At 38.4% G+C, this 14,137-nt stretch overlaps 1 protein-coding gene across 6 annotated transcripts in view; it reads left to right on the top strand.

Moving 5' to 3' along the window:
- The window catches only part of pdlim5b (PDZ and LIM domain 5b), a 90,285-nt gene that overhangs the window by 44,117 nt on the left and 32,031 nt on the right, over positions 1 to 14,137 (top strand). For all 6 annotated transcript variants that reach the window (XR_015500271.1, XM_087269004.1, XM_087269003.1 and 3 more), the window contains 2 exon segments: positions 6,167 to 6,318; positions 13,764 to 13,797. Coding sequence is in view for 5 of the 6 variants with exons in the window: in XM_087269004.1 (XP_087125130.1) it covers positions 6,167 to 6,318; positions 13,764 to 13,797 (186 nt within the window). In the remaining variant the exon portion in view is untranslated.

The raw sequence follows: 14,137 nt of genomic DNA, 5'->3' as shown, positions 1-14,137 counted from the left end.
TTTTAAGGATGGATAAATACGCTCTGCGTCCAGCTCATGGTCTAACAGGGCTGTGCTTATTCTCTTAATGAGTTCTGGGTGTGTTTTGGGCATAACATGCATTAAACCAATCAGAGTCTCGTCTCTCATTCCCTTTAGGAGTCACTTGCGTCATGCCATGGTGCATTTGCTATGGACATGGTGGACTTTGTAAGTGTTAAAACTGAACAATTCACTAGTAAGAAAATAGTTAAACAGAGCATCTGCAGCACGAGGATAAAGAACGAGCCTCCTCCATTCAGCCTCTTTACTTTACTCCTTTACTTTACTCCTTTACTTTAGTGGAACTCACTTCACTGAACACATCCATTAGCCCACATATTTAATTTAATTTAATTCAAAACTATTTCTAAATTTAGTTTTAATCTTCAGAAAAGGAATAAATGAACAATAATAACAAAGTGTGGTCAGAAAACTGAGATATCTCCAAACACATGTTCTGTTCTTATGCCCCATATGCTGATGCAGACGTCTCCAAAACCCCACAGCTGGACTTATCTAAACTAGTTTTAACTGAAGCAAATATAAATATGCAGATAATAAATAATACTGCTAATAATAATAACATTTTACTGATGCAGATTGTCATGAATAAACTGAGAAAGCCTCCCAAGTTGAAGAAGGCATGGAGGCAGTGTGTTTATATTGATGTTGAAGAAAATCATTTTTGGATCATTTTAATCCTTTAATTGGTTTCATCTGTAAAGATATGTGTGTGTTGCTGATCATCCTGTGTGTGTTCAGCAATGTGTAAGTGTTTAGACCTGCATAGGCGCATAACTAACACGCTCTGCACTGGACTTTAAATGGTCAATGGTGTGTCTATTTAAGTTTTTCAAAATAGCGATGCGCCAACAATGCGCCTTATCACACCTGCTTTATAGACCAGCACACCCATGAGTTCATAAAGTGGTGCACATGGATTTGCTATTTAAACCATTCATTCATTCATTCTTGTCGGCTTAGTCCCTTTATTAATCTGGGGTTGCCACAGCGGAACAAACTGCCAACTTATTCAGCAAGTTTTTACGCAGCGGATGCACTTCCAGCTGCAACCCATCTCTGGGAAACATCCACACACACACACTCATACACTACGGACAATTTAGCCTACCCAATTCACCTGTTGGGTAGACATTCGCATTCTTTGGACTGTGGGGGAAACCGGAGCACCCGGAGGAACATGCAAACTCCACACAGAAACACCAATTGAGCCGAGGTTCGAACCAGCGACCCAGCGTCCTTCTGCCTCGCCATGCTATTTAAACCACATGGTGCAAAACATGAAAATTACAGTTGCGCTGGTCTGAAAATAGCAATAAATCACGCCAAACACGCCTTGAGCCTTATTGCCCTTTGTGTATGAAAGGGCCCTATATTTTTTTATTTTTTTCTTTAAATATTTCCCAAATGATGTTGAACAGATTTAGGAATTGTTCACAGTATTTCCTATAATATTTTTTCTTCTTTAGAAACTCTTACTTGTTTTATTTCGACTAGAATGAAAGCAGTTTTTAATTGTTTTAAACCCATTTTAAGGTCAATATTAGTAATATTAAGCAATATTAGTTTTGGATTGTCTCCAGAACAAACCACTGTTATACAATGACTTGCCTAATTACCCTAGTGAAGCCTTTACATGTCACTTTAAGATGAATACTAGTGTTTTGAAGAATATCTAGTCTAATATTATCTGCTGTCATCATGACAAAGAGAAAATAACTCAGTTATGAAATGAGTTATTAAAACTATTATGATTAGAAATGCGTCTTTCTGTTGGAAAATGGGGGAACAATACAGGAGGGATAATAAATCAACCTCTTCTGTTAGTTTCCACTGTTAGTTTGATGATACAACTCTATATCACCTCTCAACCTGATGATTTGGATGAATTCTCACATTTAAAAGCTTGTATAGCTGATCAATTTTTAATATGAATATATACAGTGTACACAAGAGGCATGGAAACTTCCCTCCGGCCTTGTTTTGACAACAGCCTTTCGTACACACTGGCAGATTTACAGATGACGTTTTGACATATGGTGCACGGAGAGCGCATAATGATCATCCGTGGGTTCATCATCAGACGTCTTTATGGCGAATTTCACCTTAATTTAATTCTGTGGCTAATTGGAGAGCTGCACATGGAGGCGTTTGGCTGCCGTCCACGCCTGAACCCAAACTAATGTCTCATTTAGTCTGGTTTAGCATAGCTCACGTCAACATGTGGCCCTTTTCGTTCTTCATCAATGACTCCGAAGGGCTTCTCTGTCATTATTGGGATCCACCACACTTATAATTCTTCACATGGCTGGTGTTTTCCTCTGGCTGTGCTCACGTCTCTCTCATTATATCCCTCAATTGTGCCTTCAGGTTAGATTAGAGGCATAATCTGTATGATCTTTTAATTAGAGTATCTGAAAACCACTGGATTGTGTTGGATATGTTGCTTATTTACAGTTGTGAGAAATAAGTGTTCAACACGTCATGTTTTTTTTCCTGGGAACAATATTCCTAAAGGAGCTGTTAACATGGAATTAAAGCAGATTTTATAGATGCATCTCATGTGGAGAAGGAAGTCACATGCATTGCCCTGGTGTGAGTTTCTCCCAGACTTCAACAGAGTGTCAAAGTCTTGCTGCATCTGTTAATCTCGTCTATCAAATCTGAGCTTTATTCTGTATTCTCTATTGGATTCAGGTCAGGTGATTGGCTGGGCCATTCTACAGCTTGATTTTCTTTCTCTGAAATCATCTGAGTCTCCTTGGCTGTGTTTTGGATCATTGTCTTGCTGAAATGTCCACCCTGGAGTCATCTTCATCCTCCTGCTAATGTAGATGTTGGACTGACACTACCCTCACCACCCGCACCCTCAGTTATATCCGCGTCTAGTGTGGTAGAATAGAGAGGGCAGCGTCCCAGACACTACCCTCACCCACCGCACCCTCAGTTATATTCGCATCTAGTGTGGCAGAATAGAGAAGGCGGCGTCCGCGACAATACCCTCACCCACCGCACCCTCAGTTATATCCGCGTCTAGGGCAGCAGAACAGAAGAATAGAGAGGGCGGCATCCCCGACACTACCCTCACCACCCGCACCCTCAGTTATATCCGCGTCTAGGGTGGCAGAATAGAGAGGGCGGCGTCCCTGACACTACCCTCACCACCCGCACCCTCAGTTATATCCACGTCTAGTGTGGTTGAATAGAGAAGGCGGCGTCCCAGATACTACCCTCACCCACCGCACCCTCAGTTATATCCACGTCTAGTGTGGTAGAATAGAGAGGGCAGCGTCCTAGACACTACCCTCACCCACCGCACCCTCAGTTATATCCGCGTCTAGTGTGGCAGAATAGAGAAGGCGGTGTCCCAGACACTACCCTCACCACCCGCACCCTCAGTTATATCCGCGTCTAGTGTGGTAGAATAGAGAGGGCAGCGTCCGCGACACTACCCTCACCCACCGCACCCTCAGTTATATCCGCGTCTAGTGTGGCAGAATAGAGAAGGCGGCGTCCGCGACACTACCCTCACCACCCGCACCCTCAGTTATATCCACGTCTAGTGTGGTAGAATAGAGAGGGCGGCGTCCACAACAATACCCTCACCCGCCGCACCCTCAGTTATATACATGCGGGCTCATAATTCTGACGCTAACTGTACATAATATGATCTTTTAAATGAGAACGGTCTGCCATGTCTGTTCTAGTAGTGTTTTAATTCTGGTTGCTCAGTGTTACAGTAGGTTGGGAACAGGGTAATCTTAAATGAAGCATCAGATGAAGGTTTGCGTCATGAGAATGTCTCTGCTGTGTTGTGCTGGTCTGTGTGGCCTGGTTTCTGTGATAAGCATGTGATGTGGCCCACGATGCCCTCAGACGGCTATAAAAGGAGAACCGAGCGACCGGAGAAGCTGAGCAACCGATCATTAGTGTTTACAGCCCGACACCACACACACACACACACCAGCACCGTTCTGCGGTGTTCAGCGTCTGCCAATAGGAAGAGGGTGAATCTCATCTGCTTGGCTTTCTAGAGATGCTCATCTGCCAAACACATGTGATGAGGGCCGGTCAAAGCTTCGTTTTATACACAACAAAGGTTATCTGACTCGTTTGCTTTCTAATCAGATTTAGGTCAGAGTTTATCATGCTTATTTGCTGTGAATCAGTGCACTGTAAACAAAGATTAGTTGCCTTTACTTAAAATAAGTGAGTAAACCTGTTGCTTTTAAAATGATTCATTGATTTCAAGTCACTTAATAATTTTAAAAGCAACAGATCAGCTCACTCATTTTAAGGAAAGTCAACATGTGCATGTGTTTGTTTGTTTGATTGAATGTGCGAGTTTGTATGTGCGCATGAGTGTGTCTGTGGGCGAGTGTGTGTTGTTTTAGCTGTGCTGTGTGATGGTTTCTCTCAGGAGGTGTGTTTGTGCATCACTTGTGTGTGTTGCTCAGCAGATGTGCAGTGAGGTGAAGTGATGAGTGACTGATGTTTCTCACGCATGGCTGAGTAACGCCTCACACACACCTGAAAATCAGATCTACCTGTTCACACACACACTTCACTGAGTACCAGTCCTGCTGGATGCATGATTAGTTTGATGTGTGTGCGTGTGTGTAGTCTACGGTGACGTGTCCAGTATGCACCCTGACCTCAGATCAGTTTTATGAGTGTGCAGGTGAAGGTTTCCCAGATGACGCAGATGTCTCTGGTTGTGTGTGTGTGTTATTGTGTGTGTGTGTGTGAACACAGATGGGTGTTTAAAACACTATCGCTCATCATTAGTCTTCAGATCAGTTTATAGATGTCCTTGGCTTAAAAAGGAGAAAGAGTGCTGTGAGTTTTCAGTTTAACCATTTCATATCTCGCTGTTTAATTTTTCCAGATCATCCTAAGATTTTAGTTTGTTTGTTATATATTTCATATATATATATATATATATATATTGAAAATTGTATCATGCAGAAATAAAACCCCGCCCCCTACTCAATATTCTGTTACAGTTGGAAAATGTAGTATCGTGCAGAAATAAAGCCCCGCCCCCTACTCAATATTCTGTTACAGTTGGAAAATGTAGTATCGTGCAGAAATAAAGCCCTACCCTCTACTCAATATTCATTTATGGTTAGAAAATGTATTATGCAGAAATAAAGCCCCGCCCCCTACTCAATATTCATTTATGGTTATAAAATGTAGCATCATGCAGAAATAAAGCCCCGCCCCCTACTTAATATTCTTTTACAGTTGGAAAATGTAGCCTCATGCATAAATAAAGCCCCGCCCCCTACTCAATATTCATTTATGGTTAGAAAATGTATCATGCAGAAATAAAGCCCCACCCCTACTCAATATTCTGTTACAGTTGGAAAATGTAGCATCATGCAGAAATAAAGCCCCGCCCCCTACTCAATATTCTGTTACAGTTGGAAAATGTAGCATCATGCAGAAATAAAGCCCCGCCCCCAACTGAATATTCTGTTACTGTTGAAAAATGTAGCATCATGCAGAAATAAAGCCTCGCCCCCTACTCAATATTCTGTTACAGTTGGAAAATGTAGCATCATGCAGAAATAAAGCCCCGCCCCCAACTGAATATTCTGTTACTGTTGAAAAATGTAGCATCATGCAGAAATAAAGCCCCGCCCCCTACTCAATATTCTGTTACAGTTGGAAAATGTAGCATCATGCAGAAATAAAGCCCCGCCCCCAACTGAATATTCTGTTACTGTTGAAAAATGTAGCATCATGCAGAAATAAAGCCCCGCCCCCTACTCAATATTCTGTTACAGTTGGAAAATGTAGCATCATGCAGAAATAAAGCCCCGCCCCAACTGAATATTCTGTTACTGTTGGAAAATGTAGTATCATGCAGAAATAAAGCCCCGCCCCCTACTCAATATTCTGTTACAGTTGGAAAATGTAGTATCATGCAGAAATAAAGCCCCGCCCCCTACTCAATGTTCAAAAATTTACAGGGAAGACTAAAATCTTGAGACTCGGAAATCTAGTAGACTCCACCCACTCAACTGTATGGTGCTAACCTATCATAGTGCCCTCACGCTCCACCCAATCACGGTTTTCCACATTTATAATGCTGTGTGTGTGTTTGTGTGTTGTGTAGTTGACAGATGGAGGAAAGGCGGCTAAAGCCAAGATCAGTGTTGGTGATGTGGTTCTGTCCATCGACGGCATCCACACTGAGGGAATGACACACCTGGAGGCCCAGAACAAGATCAAAGCCTGCAGCGGGAACCTCAACCTCTCACTCATGAGGTGACACACACACACACTGTACTCTTACTGTACACACACACTGTATTAATAAATGTAATGTATCACACTTGTCTGCGCTGTGTTTAGTGCACATGCAATTATAACGATAGCGATTACATCAGAGTATATTGTGCAGCACTAACAGAAAACAGCTATGTTAGATTGCAGAAGTGTTTTAATGTGTCTTTAATGGAATAATCTGGTGTAAGAGACTCGATCAGATCAGTGAAGCAGCAGCAGTGTGTGTGTGTGTGTGTGTTTGCTCTGCTGATCTCTCATTGACAGTGCAGCTCCTGCGTGTGCACATCTGATCAGGCATTGTGTGAATATGAGTCTCCAGAGCGGTGCATGTGTTTGTTCACGCAGCTTTTGGCCGCCTCTGTCCCTCCGGGAGGCCTCTCTCTCTCTGTCCTGGGACACACACACTCTATAATGCAGTCAAGATGTGTGTGTGTGTGTGTGTGTGTGTCAGCCTGTTTTTCTGCTCCGTCTTCATCGCCACTGTTGCTCATCTATCAGCACAGTTATTAGACAGTGACTGTGTTTACATGGACATCACTAATCTAATTCATTCAGTTTCCTTTGGCTTCGTCTCTTATTAATCTGGGGTCACCACTGTGGAATGAACCGCCAACATATCCAGCATATGCTTAACACAGTGGATGCCCTTCCATCTGCAACACCCATACACACACTCATACACTACAGCCAATGTAGTTGATCAATCCCCCTATAGCGCATGTGTTTGGACTGTGTGGGAAACCGGAGCACCCAGAGGAAACCCACACCAACACTGGGAGAACATGCAAACTCCACACAGAAACACCAACTGACAAACTAGTGACTTTAAAGAGTTATATCCTCCTTTACTGAGCTCTTATGTTGTTCAATCATTTATTTAGTTTAGTTGTGAACTGAAGCTGGTCTGGGATCAGTGTGAGGACGGTCATATGTTCTGGAGTTACGAGCCTCTGAAAGCACATTTAGCCGAGAGCGATTGCGCACGAGCTCTGGAATCTCCCATTAAAGTCTTTCAGAGCGTTTGTCAGTGAATCTGCAAAGGCCATCAAACAGCACTTCAGCTTTACTGTTGAGATAACATCGCATTAAGAAGAGCAGCGTTTACTCGGAGATCCCAAACCACCCACAACTACTCGCTGCTTAATACACAGTTTCTGAAAGATGTACTTTGAGCTGTTGAGTGTACAGTCTGTTTTTTATGTAATGCAGACTAGACTAGTTTTAGTTTGATCAGACTGTAAATCAGGTAAAATTGAGTCAAAAGCTGTGTATTGCAGTCCTAAAGGTGTCTGATTATGCTTTTTACAAAGTTTTAATTCTGTTTGGGGTTGTGCTAACTACAACCCCAGAAACGAAAAAAGTTGGGACCGTATGGAAAGCGTAAATGAAAAAGAAAGTAGGGATTTCCACATTTAATTGACTTGTATTTCATTTAGACAATACAACAAACATTAGTTATTGTGTTCCTCATGATTTTTAGTGTTTGTTTGCTTGTTTATTTATTTATTTTTTTCAAACACGTAATCCAAATTTGGTTCCTGCAACACATTATAACAAAGTTGGAACAGTAAAGCATTCACCACTTTGTAATGTTGTCATTCCTCATCGATATATACATTAGATGTCGCCTGGCCTATTGTTGTCTATTGGACGGAATGCGTCAATAGCGCCGCCATCTTGCTACAGGGTAGCGTTCCTTTGAAATGAATGCGCGACCAAGGTACAGTGGAGGACTGTGGCCATCCAAAGCCAGAGATATACACATATACACACATATCTGTGATCGGGAGTTTTCCTGGATGTTAGTATGTAATTTTTTTTTTCTAATTACGAAAACTTATGATTTTGCATCACTTTTCTACATTGATGGATCAGTGACCGCACGGGCATTCCTGACTAAAAGCTTGTGTTTGTGTGTACAGAAATGTACTATTCACCCTCCCTGATCTAATCATGTCCTGAAACACAGCTCCTCTCCTGCTTTCACTGCTCATACTGACGGAGGGAGCGATTCCTTTGTGAATGAATCCCCCGAACGACTCTTTTACTAACGTTAGCCGACAATAATACAAGTTTCTGGCAGCGCAGCATCTCGTTGTCATATTTCTTTTGCATTGTTTGCTGATTTTCTTCAGCATAAGCTGAGTGTTTAGTGCGAGTTGGAGCTGCTTTGCCGTATGGTGAATGCAGTAAGTGACTGTTATCATCAATAACGTGACCTGATTAGCACAAGAGTTCAGAACATACAAAAACAGAAAAAAAAATAATATTACCTATGAAATGTTCTGCAGCACCGCCTGAGGGATCGGTGATCACGGTTGTACAGCTTAGGCTTGCGGCCTTGTCCTTTACACACTGAAATTCCCAGCATTTTTTAATTATGTTATTATGTGATCTCTAGCCCTAAACTGCTCCTGTCCCACTTTTTTTATATATTTTTATTCATTTTATTATTGTCTTCTGTGAAATACAATTCAAAGTAAATTTGGATTTTATTTAAATTTAATTTAATTTAATTTAATTTAATTAATTTAATTTAATTTGATTTATTTAATTTAATTGATGTATTTTGATTTGATGTAGTTTAATTTTTATTTTATTTTATTTTATTTTATTTTATTTTATTTTATTTTATTTTATTTTATTTTATTTTATTTTATTTTATTTTATTTTATTTTATTTTATTTTATTTTATTTTATTTTATTTTATTTTATTAAACTCCGTAAATGTGAACTACATTCTCATTTCGCTACAACACACATACATTGTCCTAATAAACAGTTTTAATGCAGTGTTTGGGTTTCCCTGAAATCCTCCTGTTCTGGCAGGATGGTTTGTCCTCCAGCTGAATGTGTAAACCTGATCCGTGTGCTTCAGCATTATGACATAAAAAAAACCACACACTTTCTGCACCACCATCTCTTTATGCGTCTCAGTGTGTTTTTAGAGTGTCAGGAGACTCCTAAACTCTAAAGCACAGATTATTCCTCTTCTGCAAACAGCAGCGGCTCAAAGCTCTGAGCAGAAACACAGATGACATGTTTGTGTGTGTGTTTTTCTGGAAACTTCACGTGAAGTTTTATGGGATGTTTCCGTGTTCGGCTCCCTGTTGAGATGTTTTCATCACACGGATCAGCTGCTGCGCTGTTGTTTTCGCTCTGTCAGCGCATGCTTGATTTCTTTGTTTACTTCTTTCAGAAAGTCTCTCTAGTAGACCTCTAGTCAAATCAGCTGCAGAGTTTTTATTTTTCAGAGATGTCAAGTGCCATTTTATTGACATTTATTTTAATATTTATTAAAATTTTGCTTTTTGTTTATTTTATTGTGGATTTTATTAGATTACATTTTAATTAAGGCTATTTTATTTATTTATTTATTTATTTATTTATTTATTTTTACAAAAGAGGTGCACACACATTTGTAAAATGAACTCAGTCCTCCTGGGCTATTTTATTTTCAAATTAAATTTCTTTCTTTCTTTCTCTTTTTTTTTCTTAAGTGTTCAGTTCAGTTGTTCAGTTGTTCTATTAATCAATTATTCAGGTGTTCAGTTGTTCAAGTGCTTAGTTGTTCAGATCTGTTCTTTATTTGTTCAATTCAGCTGTTCGACTCTTCAGATGTTCAATTGTTCAGGTGTTTAGTTCAGCTGTTCAGTTCAGTTGTTCTGTTGATCATTTGTTCAGTTGTTCATTTATTCAGTTCAGATGTTAAATTGTTCAGTTCAGTTTTTCAAGTGTTTAGATGTTCTGTTCAGGTGTTCAATTGTTAAGTTGTTCCATTGTTCAGTTCAGTTATTCTATTGATCTGTTGTTTAGGTGTTCAGTTGTTCAGGTGTTCAGTTGTTCAGTTCAGATGTTCAGTTGTTCATTTGTTTAGTTTTTCAATTGTTCAATCAGTCGTTCAGTTCATTTGTTCAGGTGTTCAGTTGTTCAATTGTTCAGTTGTTCAGTTCAGATGTTCAGTTGTTCAATTGTTTAGTTTTTCAATTGTTCAATCAGTCGTTCAGTTCAGTTGTTCAGGTGTTCAGTTGTTCAAGTGTTCAGTTGTTCAAGTGTTCAGTTGTTCAGTTCAGATGTTCAGTTGTTCAATTGTTTAATCAGTCTTTCAGGTGTTCAGATTTTCAGTTCAACTGTTCAGGTGTTCAGTTGTTCAATTGTTCAGGTGTTCGTGTGTTGAGTTGTTCAATTGTTCAATTCTTTATTTGTTCATTCTTCAGTTTAAATGTTGTTGTTCAATTGTTCAGTTGTTCAATCAGTTGTTCAGGTGGTCAGATTTTTTGTTCAATTGTTCAGATGTTCAGTTGTTCAGTTGTTCAGTTCAGATGTTCAGTTGTTCAATTGTTCAGTTGTTCAATCAGTCGTTCAGGTGTTGAGATTTTCAGTTCAATTGTTCAAGTGTTCAGATGTTCAGTTGTTCAATTGTTCAGTTGTTCAATCATTCGTTCAGGTGTTCAGATTTTTTTAGTTCAATTGTTCAGATGTTCAGTTGTTCAGTTCAGATGTTCAGTTGTTCAATTGTTCAGTTGTTCAATCAGTCGTTCAGGTGTTGAGCTTTTCAGTTCAATTGTTCAAGTGTTCAGATGTTCAGTTGTTCAATTGTTCAGTTGTTCAATCATTAATTCAGGTGTTCAGATTTTTTTAGTTCAATTGTTCAGATGTTCAGTTGTTCAGTTCAGATGTTCAGTTGTTCAATTGTTCAGTTGTTCAATCAGTCGTTCAGGTGTTGAGATTTTCAGTTCAAGTGTTCAGATGTTCAGTTGTTCAATTGTTCAATCATTTGTTCAGGTGTTCAGATATTCAGTTCAATTGTTCAGTTGTTCAAATGTTAAGTTGTTCAATTGTTCAGTTCTTCATTTGTTCATTCTTCAGTTCAGATGTTCATTTGTTCAATTGTTTAATTGTCCAATAATTCAGTTGTTAAACTTCATCTGTTTAGTTATTTAATTGGTCTATTATTCAGTTGTTCTGTTGTTCAGTTGTTCAGATCTGATTTTCATTGTTCAGTTCAGGTGTCCATGTGTTCAGGAGTTTATGTGCTCATGTGCTCAGGTATTCAGTTGTTCAAGTATTCGGTTGTTCATGTGTTTAGTTGTTCATGTGTTCTGTTCAGTTGTTCAATTATGTATTTTTTCACGTCAGATGTTCAGCTATTCAGTTGTTCAAATGTTCGGTTAATTTATTATATTGATCTGCTGTTCAGTTGATCAGTTTAATTGTTCAGTTTGTTTGTTTGTTTATTTATTTAGTTGTTTGTTTATTTGTTCAGTTGTTCTCTCCTCTGATCTGTCAGTGTGTTGATGCTGCTGCTGTAAGCTCCAAACCCTCTTCAGCGTTTCTGCTGTGTCATCAAACACTTTATCTCAGGTCTTCCTGTTATATGTGATGTTTTTATTTTCAGAGGTTCCCGCTGGAGCTGATAATCAATCTCTTGAAATGTCATTGGTGTGTGTTGGTTGTGTGGAATAAAAAGTCATTTTCTTGAGAAGATGGGGGAAAAGACAGGTTCTTGACATCAGAGCTTCATGAGCTGAAAAACAGCAGCGCTGATCTGGTCCTGCTCATAGTTACTGACCTCACTGTCTGGAGGAGACATTAGTGTGTGTGTGTGTGTGTGTGTGTGTGTGTGTGTGTGTGTGTGTGTGTGTGTGTGTGTGTGTGTGTTTCGTGAGCCTGTATTCAGACCTCCTGCTGAGTTTTGATTAGAGCTTAACATTTTCATTCCATTTTTATTAAACATGATATTAATATTTTATCATGCTACGTTGTTAGACTGACCCTAAAACCAACATTTTATACCTGAAAAAATAAAAAATAAATAAAATATGATAACAAAACCATTAACAATGACTTTATATATTCATTTGTTTTCTTTTCGGCTTAATCTCTTTAATAATCTGGGGTCACCACAGCGGAATGAACTGCCAATTTATACTGATAAGCATATGCCCTTCCAGTTGCAACCCATCATTATCAGTGAACCCACAGAGCCGATCATTGTGATCATTGTGCACAGATGTAATCAGCAGTTTGATCTATTTATTTATTTTTACATTTATATTTGATTTTTTCCATTATTGTTATTATTTTTTTAATCATATTTTTACATTGTTTTTATTTTTGTTTTTTTTACATTATTTTACATTATTGTTTTTGCATAACACTGTCAAGTGTATTGTCCATGGTAAATAAACCAACAAATGTATTTACTTTAATTTATTATTATTTATTATTTACAATTTTTTACTTTAATTTAATTTTACATTCTAATTATTATTATTTTTACAGTATTTTATTGGTATTTAATTTCCCTATTATTGTTAGTGAACCCATGGACCCTGATCATTGTGTTCAGATGTAATCAGCAGTCTGACCCGAGCCGTTTCCACACCGTCTGCTTCCTCTCTGCTGTGTTCATTGTTCATGTTCGTCCCTCGAGTGTTGATCATTGCTCTTTGTGTGAGAATCCGTAACTTCCGTCCGCCACTGTTTTCATTGCGTTTCCACCTTTAACCCTTGCAGAAAGCACTCAGTCTTCCTAATATGGCTAGGCATGAGATGATCACCAGTTTCAAGGTTTCCTGCTGTTTGGAGAAGTCATGGTTTCATCAGAAGTCAGTGATTTATTTTAATTATGAAGCCCAACATGTTTACTGCCTCAAAATATTTTAAATGTATATGAATATATTGTGTTCAATGCGGGAAAAGATGTTGTTTTTTTTACCCAGACACCTATAAAGAGCATATTCAAGATCAGTAATCTCAATTAAACCCTGATATTTTAATCTATTAATTGGTTATCATACCGTCAGAATATTTTACCAGCCCATGGCTAAATATGGCAGATATGTGGAGGAACTGTGGCCTGTGTGTCGCCAGCACAAGGACGGAGGTCATTTCAGAGGAATGTGATGTTGATTAATGAAGCCGTCTAGACGCTGTGATGAGAATGGATGATGAACGAGAATATTCTGCGGCTCTCCAGAAGGAAAAACGTCTTCATACAGAAACCCTGATGATCTTTACTGGAGTTTTGTTGACTCTGTCAGAGTTCAGACTGGCTCAGAGTGATGGGAAACAAATGTATCTTACACTAAATGTAGTAGTTGATTATTTCAGTATCATTATACGTAATAAATAAAAGTAATTTAATCATTTTAATACATGTAAAGCATACTAACATCCTTTAATTTCTGAAAATTCTTGAAAAAATGTTTGTCCTGATATGACACACACACACACACACACACACACACACACACACACACACACACACACACACACACACACACACACACACACACATATACTGTAAACTGATCTATACTTCAAATGTGTGTGATTTTATTTACATATTGACTTTTATTTCTTCAGCAGATCATTGTGTTTGTGAAGTCTTACAATCAATGTTTCTTTTGTCTTTGCAGACCTTCCAGTGTCATTAAAGTGGAGACACCAAAGGTACGTCCCTATCAAAAAACATCATTTTTGTGTGCAGTGTGTGTCTTAACCAGCATTTCTAGGATCAGGCAACTGTTGAACTATACATTTGTACTTTTAATAATCCACAAATCTGAATTTTATTTTGTTTTATTTGGTTATTTTGTATTTATTTAAATATATTTTTTAAATAAATAACATTTTATTTTAATTGTTATTCATATTTAAAACAATAATAAATAATAATTTATTTTGTAATTAATTTTATTTTATTAATTAATTTATTGCATTTTTTTATTGTACTTTCTTTTGGTTTTACTTTTGTTTTTTTCATTTTCACTTATTTATTAATCTTTAGCCA

This window comes from Danio rerio, chromosome 10 (assembly GCF_052040795.2).
Source record: "Danio rerio strain M-AB ecotype USA chromosome 10, GRCz13ab, whole genome shotgun sequence".
Taxonomy (NCBI): Eukaryota; Metazoa; Chordata; class Actinopteri; order Cypriniformes; family Danionidae; genus Danio; species Danio rerio.
The sequence above is the reverse complement of the archived record's forward strand: the minus strand, read 5'-3'. Positions and strand labels throughout refer to the sequence as shown.